The 15,523-nt window shown below is 35.5% G+C and overlaps 1 protein-coding gene across 1 annotated transcript; it reads right to left on the bottom strand.

Moving 5' to 3' along the window:
- Positions 1 to 451: 451 nt before the first annotated feature.
- Positions 452 to 15,060, bottom strand: LOC132299830 (histone-lysine N-methyltransferase family member SUVH9-like). Its single transcript, XM_059796689.1, has 3 exons — positions 12,778 to 15,060; positions 1,186 to 1,555; positions 452 to 1,023 (listed from the first exon to the last, which is right to left on the bottom strand). The coding sequence occupies exon 1, from the start codon at positions 14,854 to 14,856 to the stop codon at positions 12,850 to 12,852; it is 2,007 nt and encodes a 668-aa protein (XP_059652672.1). The 5' UTR covers positions 14,857 to 15,060; the 3' UTR covers positions 452 to 1,023; positions 1,186 to 1,555; positions 12,778 to 12,849.
- Between the last annotated feature and the right edge of the window lie 463 nt (positions 15,061 to 15,523).

The following is a 15,523-nucleotide window of genomic DNA, read 5'->3' as shown; positions in this document are numbered from 1 at the left end:
ACAATATGAATTATGTACAAAATATCTAGGTGTAGCATATTTGACATCTTATTTGAATATTCACAATTAATTTCTAAAATATATTTCAAATTCTTCATTATCATTGGATCGGGTGTCATATATGAAATAATTGTACGCCCACTTTTACCTTTATGAAAAGTCTCACTCTCACCCTCGACTTTGTACTTTAAAAGACGAAAAAATACAATAGACTTTAAAAGGCCCTTGGTACATATATTTGATATTGACATCATAAATTTTTTGAAGGTTGTGATTCCTTGGTCCTTAGAACAATTGGTGGAAAATATTAATGCTGTATGTGAATCTCTTGATAAATGTACCTTCAAGCTTACTCCAAGCTGATGGTCACTGCTAGTTTTATTAAAATGCCATAGAGATTCGCTATCTGTGCTTAAAAATGGGCCCTTTTTGAAGGGTGTTCTAACCATCCTACCAAACTAAAAAATTAATAATAATAAATAAATAAAAATGAAAGTCACAATGCCAACTTAGAAATCACTGATAAAATTGGCTTCAGATGAGACCAATGCTCTGATAAAACTGCAGCTACTATGATTCAATATTATTACTGTGACTTCTTATCAGAGCCATAAATGTATAAACGATTGACTCATACAACCTAACACTTCATCAGGAACATTTGTGATCGAAGAAGGAATTGTGTTCTCTTCCAAAGAGGGTTCTGCTTCGTCTGCAGCAGATGATCCTCCGCCAAACTTCATCTCCTTTCTTTTAGACAGGTCTTCTACGGCCGAGTCTTCACCTATCAAGAAACTGCAGAAACAAGAACGAAATCTATAGAAAAAAACTGCTCAATTGGCATACCATAACATGACAGCGGCTACTGATTGCCTCAATCCGGTTAGGTAATAGGAACAAAGAAGCCGAAAACAGACTCTACATCCTTCTCTTCAGAATCATTTTTTAAAGCAATTATAAGGGCGAAGAAAACATAACATTTATCTGCTTCTGCATATATTGCAGACTTGCATCCTAATTCACCTGAGAAGAGAAGGATTCAAATCATTAGAAGAACTTAACTGGCATTAATCTTATCTGTGCATGCACCGCTATATTTCCTGTACAAATGCCATCCAAACTGGACTTTCATATATACAAGCTAGCAATACAAGAGATCATAGTCATGAGTACAAGTTTGCGAACCTCGTTACATCTTTTCCCAGAGATATTTGTTGGTACAGGAGTTCCTTTCTAACGCGTGATAAATTAAGGATGACATCTAATAAAATCACCACCGGTGGCTGCATCATAGCACCTGAGCATGATCTTTCAATACCAGTCAATTTACTACCCTTTTACTTCACTGTATGGAAGTCTATAAAGCATCTAGGAACTGACAGATCAGAAAATAGCAAAATGACACCACTGCAGTGTAGGGTAAGACTGAAATTTCTGATATTCTAGTGCTGGAGAGTCCATATTCACAGAACTGAATTTGGTGCAAAATCTGAGGACCATAAAGTTTCAATATCTGGGCTGCAAAACTGTTGCCAGCAGATTGTTTGATCCCCATCTGCATAAGACCATCAATTAAAATGTCAAAATGGTTGCACAGCATGGCATTTTAATGAAGACAACTTTCTATAAAAATATGCAACAGTGTCAACAGAATTCAATGCTTCTTTCACTTTATACTACATGTTTGATTGGGGAAAAACAAGTAACGCAAGCCACAATATCAGTAAGCAGCACTGCAGTAGCTTCACCACCTATCAACACTAAAATGACCATCCAAAATGTCTAAAAAAAAATAAATAAATAAAATAAAAGGACCAATTAATTGTATCAGAGATTCATGTGATGCTGCATGAGATGACTGACATTCCCTATCCATGGGCACTTATGCAGTGTATGTACATGATATGATATGAACACTCTAATATGACAAATTGTGTACTACAGTGAGACATGGAAAAATATGTAAATGTGCTGTATGTATTTAAAAATGTGTGAATATATGCACGTATACAACTACAAATATATTTGTTTATCACATATTTGTAAATGTGGATGTAAAAAAACTAAAAGATAATTGTTTTGTCATGTTACATATTTTATGACAAACAAAAACATGACAGGAAAACTTAGCCAATAAAATATTAGGACAAGCAATCATAATTTTCATGAATCCATGAAATATCCTATACTTCTAACTCATGGTAGTCAAATTCAAATGAGGAAAGTGAAGTTTATGTTCCACAGATATGGACTTTGAACAAAAATAGACATATCTACCCCAATTTATCAATTATCCTTCTCTTCTCTAGGAAATAATCTAAGTATTTAACCTTTATCATACTTCTAAGAATTATACCATGATGCCACATGAAATGTTGTGTCTCAATGTTCAACATGTTGGACAAGTGTGCTGGAATGTCCAAGTAATTTTAAAATATATATATATATATTGATTTTCCATCAATTTTTGGGGGTATTTAGGAAGTATTGAATATGTATCTGTTGTGAGTTTGTCTGATACAGTGGGTGCATTTAGTAAGGATTGGATTTGTGTCTGCTGTGAGTTTGTCTGACACAGCTCTGTCATTGAAGTATCCATACTTCGCAGCTGGTTCCCACCCTTTATTTCTCTAAATATATCTCCTATTTACAATATAAGAGTTGTTCCATTTAAAATTCATTTCCCACATTACTCCAAAATAGCTCCTTTTTTTGTTTTTTACACTCATTTTGGCCAGCACATTACAGAATTTTCACCATGCATACAGATTCAAAAGGTAATTTTCTGCCACAAAACATTCCTGCAAACTATGCTACAAACGTTGAATGTGGATGAACATCTAGTTATGAAGAGAGCATCTGAATAGATCAGGAGAAAAAAAAAAAAAAAAAAATGCACATTTTGTTCCTAGCTGCCTGTTGTGGGACCTAAATTTTCTGAATACTTGCATCCGCCAAGTGTTTACTAATCTCTCAACCTTTTAGAGCCTTCAAGTGATATGAAAGATTCTTCTTGTTGGCATAGCTATATATATATATATATATCACCCTAAGCATATACCACTTACAAGAACTAACAAGCTGCTCTTAAATAGGAAATTAAATGACAGCATCACATGATCAGTGGCTTCACCACTATCTACACTATGGTATAATTCATAATCATCTAATAGACTCAGGATTTAGTTTACTTTTACTCAATGATTATAAATGGGCATTGACCTTGCATTTAAGGGCACAGAAGAAAACCACTAACAGCATTTGCTCAGCAAAACGAAACCTAAGAAACATGACAGCCTTGGAAACCTGCCATCTCAAGGAGTCAGTGCACCGTACTTTCAACTAGACCAGTCTTCCAGGGATTCTCACCATACTACATGTAAGTTTGTAACACCTCCACTACCCGAATTATCGTCTGGGACCTACATTAGGATATCAATTACAATCTGAAATACAAGTTCTATTTCTATCCTAACAGTATTTCCAAACTGCTCAATTTGCCGAAGTGAAAATAAATAAATTTTCCTATAGACGAAAAATACCAAAAAGGCCCTAAAAGATTTTCAATCCTAAAGTTTATGAAAAATATTTGTGCATGCAAAAACCATTTCCATACTTAAATGAGTTCAGAGAGCATGTAGTCACTCAAGGTAGCCATCCTATATAATCACAATGCAAACTCTTTTAAGATATGCTTTGGCACGATGGGGGAGCATAAAGTCACTTGAGGGAGCCGTCCAACTTAATTACATTGCAAATTCATTTAAGGATCATGATTCACCATTTAATGGCCAAATCTTAATAGCTTAATGGCATATGAAATCAACAAAACAAGGAGGGTCCAAACATTTTATGTGCATCCTCATTTTCTTCAATACTTACAATTTTTTGAGTGTTCAAATCTAAATAGTACAAAACAGACACGATAATACATGGATATGCCAACACACGACCTAAAATAAGTGGACATGGACACAGCAATGACATTGCTATACATAAACACAAAATTTGTTCCTCTACATCTTTTTAAGTAAGACAAGTATAGAACTATAATTAATTTTTAATTTCCATACTAAGAGTTACATGACTTAGAAAGGAAACAAAACGAATATTGTAAAATTTATTATATTATATATGTTGCTATTTTTCTACATTTTCATTCCATATATTTTTTTATCCTATATGAAAAAAGTGTCACCGCAAGCTTGACTTGTGGTGACCATGTGATTTAGATTGAATTTTCCTGTGTGTGTGTGTGTGTACATTTGAGGTGTGTTCATATTATTTCCAAGATTGTCAAAACTATGCACCATGGACATTATTACGGGATACGGACAAAGCATAATACAGATATGGCGATATGGCAAATTCTTAATAAGTTACGGATATAGCAAGGATATGATAATATAGATTTATATATTTATATTAATTTAGATGTCGAATAATTAAAATATCTGTTGGAGAGGTATATTGCATGGACATATATTTTGAACAAAATTAGATATGATGTATTCTCATTACATCTTGTTGAAGGATTTAAGTATTTAAGATACACCCTCTCTAAGCTTTTAGAGTGGGTGGTAGTTAACTTGGTATTAGAGCAGGCAAGGTCCTATGTTCAAACCTCACCGTCACCTTGATAATTGTTGGACCAAAAGAAGGCCACACGTGAGGGGGTGTGTTGATGTTAAAACTAGACTCTCTCTAAAAGTTTAAAGAGTACATGGTAGTTAACACATCTCGAAACTTCTTTTTTTGAAAATCCTCTTAAGATATTCAGAAGAATTGTAATCCGAAATTACACTAGGAAAAATATATTTTCATATTAATGACGCTCTAAACATGCGTTCTTAAGTATTTGAAGTATTGGATATTTGACCAAAGTTTCTGAAAAGTATCATATACGCGTTCAATATAATAAAAACAAAACATATATATATATATATATGTACTATTTTTATCCGGCATGTATCCGTAAGTAAATGAGAAGTTTCCATATCCAATATTGATATGTGCCCTTTCAGACGTAATATGCTTAGTTGAGAGGTGAAATAGAGCAAATTTGGAGGGAATTTATGTGAATCTAAGTCGGATTCAATAGACATGAACTATATCTGACCCATATAACACAAGAAGGATCCTAATAAAGTAAAACATTCTTTTAATTGGGTCGAATCTCAACTTAAACCTGATCCATTTCATGTTTAACCATATATCTATATCCGACTCAGATTTATGATAGATCTTTCAAGGAAGATCCATATCTGACCTAATTTTAAATTCAGATTCAAAATTTAAAACCAAACTGTTGGTCTGAATTTCCAATTGCATCTTGGGCCAAACTCACTCCATTTCAAACCGTACTCATACTTGTCGGACATGGCTACTTTTAGATGTGTTTGTGTTGTACAACAAGACTTGTGTTAGGAAGTGTTTGAGATGTATTGGTCGATTTTCAGAATGTGTCAACAATGTTTCCAAAACTATTTTTAAATTATGAATATGTCAATGAAGTATCGAACACGTGTCAAGACTCTGTGACATGTCGGTGTCCAACACTTATCTGACACGAACACGATACCTTCGTAAAGTGTCTGTGCTTCTTAGGTTCCAACTTCCAATATAGCAAGTCAACCCAACTCAACAAGGCTTTTTCCAAATATTTGAATTCATTTACATGAACCATGTTTTGTTATTCCAAGTTATCTGACAGCCTCAGCTAAACCACATTATATCATCTCTCTTTTAACTACTTAATCCATGTTAGTTAGGTTTTCCTCTTCCCCAGTTATTAGCCATTGCTGCACATGGTCAAACAATATATTAATTGATTTTCTCTCATTTATCTCCACTTCTCCAGTTGGTGCTACTTCAACCATCTCAAAAACAAATTCCTTTCTAATTTAATCATTTCTTGCCATATCACAAATCCATCTAATTTTTCATTTCTTGTTTATGTCACAATTCCATCACAACATTCGCATTCCTGCTACACTCATTTTATAAATATATATTGTTTCTTAACTGCCCAAAACTGTCAAAGTTGAATATTCTAAGGATTCATATTCATATAATCTTGACAAAAGTGTCATGCTAGCTATCAAGCTACCTAATAATCCTCCAACCGAGTATGGCTGTAATCATCCTCCCAAGTTTTGTCATTTCTTGTTACGTCACAAATCCATCTAATTTTATCATTTCTTGTTATGTCACAAATCCATCACAACATTTGCATTCCTGCTACACTCATTTTTATTAATACATTGTTTCTTAACTGTGCAAAAGTGTCAAAGTTGAATATTCTAAATAATCCTGACAAAAGTTTTATGCTAGTTGTCAAGCTACCTAATAATCCTCTTCCCGAGTATGGCTGTAACCCTCCTCCCAAGTTTGGGACCAGCCATATAGACAAGACACTAAATACAAATGAAATTAATAAGATAAAAAAATTCATTATCACTATGCTTTGTGACAAAAAGATGCTTTCATTATATATATGATATCCTTAATGGAGACTATCAGATGCCGTTCTCCATCCTTACAAGAAGCATGCCAAAAGTTGTTCTTGATGTTTTTCCCACATAAGCTTTTGTTCCTAAGTTATATGGTGGCAAGCTTTTGTAGAACAGACAATGGTTAAGAAAATGGGACTTCTTTTAAATAAGCCTGAACCTGAAAGTCCAAACCTTTTTACTAGTGACCTGCAATGACAAAATTATTGAGGTAGGGGCATTTTATAATTTCTTTTTCTTTTTCTGGGCAAGTCCTAAACTCACACACATGTCCCAAGTCCCAACCGGGACTTGAAGTCTTCAACAAGAAGAAGAAATACGTATTCTACAAAGTGAATGAAAAATAAAAGGTGGGAAAGACCTAAAATGACATAAATAATTATACACTTCGACTAAGCACTTTGTTTTAGTAAATTTCAATTAATGCATTCACACTATTGAATATGCATTTAGAATTCCATGTTTACAGTTGAATGTGCATGCATGTAAAAGAATAAGTTACTGCAAAGATTACATCAGAAAATTTAGTCGTTATTGCCAATCGAATATACTTTTAGTATTCCAAGTTTACACTCGATGTGCATGTGTTCAAAAAGTATATCAGGAAATTTAGTCACGATTACCTATTAAATCTTTCAGGTACTAGCATTTTGTAGGACCTCTGGTCAATGAACTTCACAGGAACAAGGGGCGGATCCAAGAATTGATAATGGGGTGGGCCAATACTAGAATTTTTTTTTTGGACTGGGCTAAAATTGCCTATACTAAAAAATAAATAAATTTGGGGCCCACCAGACCCCACGCCTACATCCGCCCGTGCACAGGAAGATAACCTCCTACCAACCAGCTACTCTAGGATTTTAAACCTATCTGTATGTACAGCCAGAATCATGTGATGCGAACAACTTCAAATCAACAATTTTCCAAATTGGGCAGCTTGCTAATCAAGTTCTGCGACTTTTTTTACTAATTAGAATACATTGAATGTGCTCCCTAGTCCTTTTGCGAGCTTAGAAGTACTCAGATTTAATTTTGTGTTTTACGTTTTATCTAAGAGTTCAAGCTAAAATACTACATAATTGAATAATATTATTAAGGTTTAGTTGAGTTTGATTTTAATAAAAAGTACTGTTGTATATATTCTACAATGTTACTAGTTGAAACACTATATTAGGTGCAAAAGTTAATTGTGATACAGACTATTGAGTAAACTTTCGGATCAGGTCAATAGTGGTCCATTTCTTTGTTTCTTTTAAGGTGCAAGATTAATGAATCAAAAGTTTAGATCCATTGGGTATTATCTGATAGTTCATTGTACAGTAACCCATAGCATATTCTATGTTTGAAGGGGTCGAACTGTGATAGAAATATTAACATGTCCAAAAGAAAGGGGCCAGGTCCAAAATGGGACAGTTTTACATCCTACCAGAGCCAACCCATTGCCCTGGTAAGCCAGTTCAGCCATCCAGGGAAATAGCTTTCTTCTTTAATTTTTTTTATTTACTTCTTTTTTGGTAAGTAAGATTGTTTAGAACTTTTCTTCTTTTACTATTATCAGTATACATCCTGCATTAAATGAAGAACGATACTAGAACATATGTCTAAGACTCTAAACAAGAAACACAAATTATACTCAATACAAACTTAACCAAGGGATACAAACTTAACCAAGGAATCAAGTAATCTACAAACTTAAAGATGCTCCACTAAAAATAACAAATAGCATTGCCCACTAAATTTCAGGAGTATTTCCTTCCGTTTCGCATTGAATGCTCTCTCTTCAGACCTCCCACATTCTTTCCATATTCTAAATTATGCAAAGTGACCTTTGCAGTCCATCTCAAACTCTCTGGCTTATAAACAGTAGGAGGAGGTTGAAACCATCTATTCATGCCTTTTGCACAATTAGCACCTAGTAACGAGGACACTTTTCTATCAACTTAGGGTCCAGTGGTATCTAATTTACTTTTCAAGTGGAAGGTTGAGGGCTTAGTCCCCCAAGGAGCAATCGCGGGTGCGTGTCTTACTTACCAGAATTGTCAACAAAAAAAATAATTAAATACAAATAAAAATTCACGACGGCTGTTCAAACCCCACCCCCCCAAAAAAAAAAAAAAAAACTCAAAATAATAATAATAATAAATCTAAAGAAGACTAACTAGGAAAGTGCTAACCCGTCTCCACATAATAGTGTCCTCCTAATCTCTATTCAACTCAACTAACAAAATTATTCAAAAATAGAATGTACAGCCTCCATTTACATGTCCTTTCAATTCCTTCAAAAATTCACCACCACCAATGCATCATATCTCCCTCTCACTGGACACAATCTCCCACCAAAGAAATTTTGCTTCATCTATAAAGTTACATGCAACGAACTCTTCTCCCAAGGGATAGCGCTGTGCATTGTATTTTTCCAAACATTTCAGGGCAACTGTTAGAGGGGCATTCTCTAACTTCAATAATACTCTGACATTCATAGTGTTTGCTGTTTCAATTTCTCAGTACTAAGAGGAAGACCATTTCATGGCTAAGATAGGTATCTGTCTTTCTCTTAATTTAACATAACTCTCATATGTAAACTTGAAATTACATTCTTGCATATGAATTCAAAGTGCAGGAGTGTTAATTGTCCCTTTTATATCGCCTATAGGAAAAAAATTCAAACATCTCTTCGGATTTTTTATTAACCAACCTCTTCTAATCAGTTGAGACATTTTTTAAAAAGAAAATTACAAATAAATTTTTCTAAACAGGTGGCTCAAATCATTTCACTGAATTGGGTTGAAAGTCAGAATTGGATGAGTTTTCTAACTCCATCGTTAATAGGCTGAATCCTTCTTCAATGTTTTATTCTAAAACCTACCTCTCCTAATCCGTTGAGACAGTTTAGTACTTAAAATTACAGAGGAATTTTCGTAAACAGGTGCCTCAAATCGTTTCACTGAATAGGGGGAAATTTGAAAGTCAAAACTGATATGGGGTTTTAAGTTCTATCCCCATCATTAATGGGTTGAATCCATTTAGCAGTTTGAACTAATCAAATCTAATTGATGTCCAATCCCAGCCCAAACCACTATTGCCCATTCTAATCCAATCTTAGTGATTTTCCCACTTGGGAAAATTTACGGAGCACCCAACTAGATCATAATGTAGCATTTTGCTAAAACTTCAAAATATTTTATCATGACCATTTGGATCACCTAAAGAAATCTAGATGAGTGTAATTAGGGAGAGAGAGAGAGAGAGAAGGAAAAACAACCGTAATTGCATGGGTCACGGATCACGGTCTATTTCAAGAGGAAGTAGCTACATGCTTCACTATTATAGCCCTGAAACAGGTAAACCACTAAGAAAATATATCTGAGCTTACAAAGAGTCATGTTCAAGTACGAGAGAAGGCAGCGATCTATTTCACCATCGCATCCCTGAAACAGGCTAACCCACTAAGAGAATGCCTATGTGCTTTTAGTATCTGAAAGAATGGAATGGTAGAAATGATCCTGAAAAAACGCTCAAGAGACACAGGGAAATCCCACCATGATGAAGACATCTATGACATTTTCATGGCTCTCAAAGCTGACTACTGACATCTTGTCTAATCAAACAAAGCTACTCCAGTCTTATAGTGCATCAAGTGGAGTAAACTTCTCTAGTAATTGTTCCACTCAAGTTTACCTGAAATGGGGACATTACCATGCAGGAACTGGAACAAGGACATATAGGCCTCATTTTAGATATTGTACAAGATAGGCGTTTATAAATGGAACGTAACTGGGATGTTATGAAGATGTTTCTGGAGTTTTATCTTATAACCCAGCAAGGAATAACGATAATGAGCACTATTTAAGTGCAAATTGCAAATATAGTTATGGAAACTTGTAATAGTTGAATGATACTTGTAAAAGCATTAAACTAAACAGAGACAACTTGTAATTGAGCCCTCATTTACTAATCTCATTTCTTATTACTATCCCTACTTAAAAGAAAATTTAGGGAGGAAATAAGAAAATATATTTGAACCTATCAATCTCCAGTAAACAGGAGTGTCCTATGTTTCTGCTAAATGTATCCAAATCGCAGTTAGACAGGGATGCAGGGTTATGACTTATTCCGTAACTTCAGTATCATCTCATATGTTTTAGTTAGCATTTAGCAAGAAGAAAATGAAATATTATATGGTTATCAGCTATTCAAAATGTGATATCAGAAACATGTGAGAAGTGTTGGTGATTAATACGCATTAAAACAAAGTTGAAGAAATAACTTCGGTATAATTCATTTAGAAATCTGTGCTGATTAATACTTTACATATCCAATAAAACTGCCCATCATGCTACTTAAGTCTCCTAGATTGCCAACCTTTCTTCGCGAACTCGATACCAAACCACCCCCCCCTCTCCCCAAAACCAAAAACCAAAAAAAAAAAAAAAAAAAAGGTTGCTGGACCAACTGCAGAATCACTACCCTTTCCATGACTGCACAATCACTCATGTTGGAGGGTTTTAAATCTTTAACGGCCATATATTTGTTCGTAGCTGTGAGAGGCAAGTTTCCAAAGCCATGATACATATCTATATTGACATGGTTATCATGTATTATTGTTAATGATATTGTTATAATCGATAAAAGTAGAGGAGTAAATGCTAAATGGAATATTTGGAGGGAAGCTCTAGACTAAAAGGATTTAAGATAAGTAAGAATAAAATAGAATATACTAGGGCAAAAAAAATATAATATATAGTGTAACCAGTAATTCTAGAAATATAAATAGGGATTTAGTGAAGATTGAGGATCAATATCTCCACTAATTAGGCTCAATTATTCACAATGAGAAATTAGAAATGATGTCAATCATATAATCAAGACAGTATTGGTTAAATGAAGGAAAGCTTTTGGAATATTGTGTGATCACCATATCCCACTAAGATTGAAAGAGAAATTCTATAAACAGTTATTAGACCAGACATTCTTTATGGTATAGAATGTTGGACAGCAAAAACGACCTATGTATAAAGTGGGTGTGGCGTAAATGCCAATGTTGCGCAAGATGAGAAGGATAGAATTAATAATAAGCACATTCATAAGATGATTGAGTAACACTTGGTGGAGATAAAATGGGAAAAAATTGATTAAGATGATCTGGACGTGAGCAAAGAAGACTACAAGAGTGATATATTCCACACTGAAGGAAACGCTAGGAGAACAGAAGGACCAAAATTTATATAGATAAGAGTTGGAAAATACATATATGACAACTTGGAGTTTGACTAAGGTCATAGAGTATAATGAAAAAATAAAATTCATGTAGCGAGCACCAAGTAGATTGAAAAAGGATTTGTTGAGTGGAGCTGAGGAAATCATGTTCCAAAAACTTCTCAAACCAAAAGATTTGCAAGGAAAAAGAAGATTTTACATATGGCAGTCAATATGTACTTAAATTTTCTAGATCTTTTGATGCCATCACACCAATAGATTTCACATAATTAAGGAGCCATACATTTATTTGACCAAGCACTATTTTAATCATAATTGGCCAAATAAAAAACTATTTTCCAATTATTTGATAAAGAATGAATGAAGTACTTCATAGAACAAAGGCGCATAAAAACAAAAATGGAAGCAACAGTGCCATTAACAGAATTTTCACATGTTAGCTCTAAAGTGTTATCTTAGTATCATTAAGGCCAAATGTGTTCCTCAACGGTGTTTCCGATGCTTATTCTATTAACTATATTTGATATTGCACAATTAATTATTACTTAAAAGGAAAATTCCACTTCCAAAGGAATTGAGAATTATGTTAAAAGACTTGAGTTATCACAGAATGCTGAATGTACCAAATAAAAAGGGGTTCCAACTTTTCAACAAATTTGCAGTACAGTTGACTACTACTGGTTCAACACTAAAATTTTTGCAGCACTTAATTTCAGTTTATGAAATAGCACCACAGTTTTTCATAACAAACAATAATACTGAAGAAAGATGCATTCAATTCTTCGCCTCTCAGAAACGCAAAAAGTTTCCATCCCCCATCAAATGCTTCACAGAAAAGACAACTGCATTGTGAAATAACACACTGAATACAAGATCAATGCCAAATAGGTAAAACAGTGAATAATGTACTAAAGCTACAACAAAAAAGAGTTAGTACATACGAATCTCAAACTTTAGAAAGAGAAATAAGTGAGACACGACAAGCTAATGTAAGTCAAAACTGAAAACAAATGTTTATACTGCTACCAAGATAGGAAGTAGGGCTTACCTCAGTGCATCATATTCCTCAAATACTGCAGCACACCACAAAAAGAAATGCAGCAACACCTTAAAGGATTAGTTAGTTACAGATACGAAGCTTCCCCAGCCATTCATCAGCCACCCCATAATCAAGACTGATTTCCCTCAAAGGAGGGATGTTCTCCATCGCGAACAGCATAATGTGAGGGAACAATAAATTATTGTGATCATATAACACGAACTGCACCAGAACATTAGGAGTTGAACTGTGGCTCATGTAACAAGCAACATTCCTCATCCTAGACACATCGAATGCAAAATCCAGAGGAGGAATAGATGGATACGCTGGACGGACATAATCAGAAAATATTCTTGTCAAATCCCCCCATTCTGCCCATCTCTCAGCAAACCGATTCGGGTAAACCAATTTATCACCATTCATGGTAAAAACTTCGGCTTGGTCCCTTGTGAGAACAACTCCAGCATACTCACAGATAAAAGCACCAGCTTGAATCAAATCCAATGATCTAACTCCCCAACCGGTTTCCCTCGACCTAAACACTTCAAATCTATTCGTCACCCCTTTTTGGCTCACACGATTCCGACAAGTTGGCGGACAACGACAATGAGTCCCACATTCAAAAATTAATGGTTTCCCTCTCAACAGAATCCCATTTCTATCATAAGCAAACTCACCTCCATTTTTCAAAGCACACAAGCAATCATCCAAACATTCAGAAACACATTCACACCCACTACCATTACCACCCTGATAATATGCATAAGGGGGGAAAACAGTTGTCACAAGATATTCAAAATACAACGGCGTATGATCACTATCTATATCATTATATAGAAAAACTGGTACTTTTTCCTTCTTCATTGAAATATCAAAACTAATATTACCCATTGGTCTAACAGTCAGCGGTCTAGTCCTCAGATTGTCAGCAAACCTGAGAATTGCACTTCCCATTTCGGGTTGACCATCCATTCTTATAAGCTTAAACTTATATACTCCAAAACCAGACTTACCCACATCAAACCATGAATCAATAATTCTATATAATCCATCATAAACATAAACCTTACCATTAAGGCTGCCATGATATCTAAGCCCTCGAATTACCCTCACTTCAATGCCGTAATGCATGCTGCGCTCCAACGCCAAATTCCCACGTTCCAGCTTCTGATGAACACATTGCCTATTATGCTTATCTTGCCCGCCTTGCCCTGTATATATAATTACATCACCTCTGTCCTCATCGTCCTCATACCCACCAGACACAATGACACTCGTCGCAATTGGCTCGCCGTTGGAGCTCTGGCTCGCGGTCACGTAGTCAATTCCGGCCTGAGGTTGACCATGCAATCCAACAACACACAATTCCATACGGAAAAAGAACAAATCCCCAATGTGAACCCCTGGGATGGAACCCACAACCCGTTTATCGCGGTTCAACCACAAACCATTGTCCTTCAACACCTGTGCGGCCTTCAAATCGCCCCGAGCCTGTCTTCCAAGCCCACCCCTTCTCTTCTCCTCCTCTGCGACCCAAAATATTCGCAGCGAATCATAGAGCATCCTCGTCCTCCTCACGACGTCGCGGAAGTACCTCTGGTCTTCAAGCTTGAGATCTGTGATTCGAACCAATTCGGAGGAACGTGCATTTCTCCTCCGCGACGACGACGAAACAACATCAACGGACAGCTGATTCTCCGCCGGCACTGGAACGATTGCCCGCGAATCAGGATCGGAAACATGGACATCGCCGGACTGGTTGCCGAAAGCAGATAGGAAAAGCTCAGAAACCCGGTAGAATTCAGAGTAAACGTCGTTTTCTTCGGTGGAATTGTTTTCCGGGGTTTGAGAGAGAGCGTTAGGGTCTGTGTTTGGATCAGAAAAGGGAGTGTTTGGCTGAGAATTGAAGGAAATGATTGGGTTAGGGCTTGAAAAATGGGGAAATTGATGAGGTGGTTCGTCGAGCGGCTCGAGTTTCGGTTCAATTTTAGGGACGATGGCTGTGACGGCGGCGGCGGCGGCGGCGGTGGATGTGGTGGGGTCAGGGATGGGGTCAGGGAAGAGGTTGAGGTCTATAAGAGAGCCCATTTTTTTTTTTAAGAGCGAGAGAGAATTTTAGTGGGAGAATCTCAGAGAAGGTAGATTGAGGTTCTGGTCATGGAAGAGAGGTGGTTAGGGTTCAGGAGAGAGAGTTTGAAGGTGTGACAATGGTAGATGTCTTAGCTGAAAAAAATGGAAGCTGATGTGAGCAGAATTTTAGAGAGAGAAAGTACAAGTGAGCAGACAATTTAAATTTAGTGTCAGAACTAAAAAAAAATGGCGAGTAAAACTAGATTGAGTTAAAGTTAGTTGACTGAATTGCCCCTGAGGCCCTGACTGAGTTTGGCGTAAGCCCTGTTTGGATTTGCTTTAAAGGGTCGGAAGTCATTTTCTTGTAAAGTTTTACTCGATACTCCCTCTATCCAAAAAAAAATAATAATAATAAAAATGATCGTGTTTGGGGATTCGTGATATTTTATTTTTGAGATAGACAGAGTATTTAGTTAAGTTTGAAGATTTATCATTTAGGATTTAAATGAAAAAACTCTCAAAAAAGTAAGATTAATGGATCATAAAGAAAAAAATTTAAAACTTAATTAGGAAAAAAAGTAGGATTTAGTGGTAATTTTTTTATTTACTCAGTATTAAAAAATAAATCATACCAATAAGTCCTACTTTTAAAAAAAAATTCTATTCAAATCCTAATATGGGACAT

The sequence above is a fragment of the Cornus florida genome, unplaced genomic scaffold, assembly GCF_030987335.1.
Source record: "Cornus florida cultivar Cherokee Brave unplaced genomic scaffold, ASM3098733v1 CherokeeBrave_3.0.0_Hap2_Chr01, whole genome shotgun sequence".
Lineage (NCBI taxonomy): Eukaryota > Viridiplantae > Streptophyta > Magnoliopsida > Cornales > Cornaceae > Cornus > Cornus florida.
The sequence above is the reverse complement of the archived record's forward strand: the minus strand, read 5'-3'. Positions and strand labels throughout refer to the sequence as shown.

What these genes read in the sequence shown, in the direction of transcription:
- LOC132299830 (XM_059796689.1), bottom strand. Translation starts at nt 14,856, where the DNA reads ATGGGCTCTCTTATAGACCTCAACCTCTTCCCTGACCCCATCCCTGAC.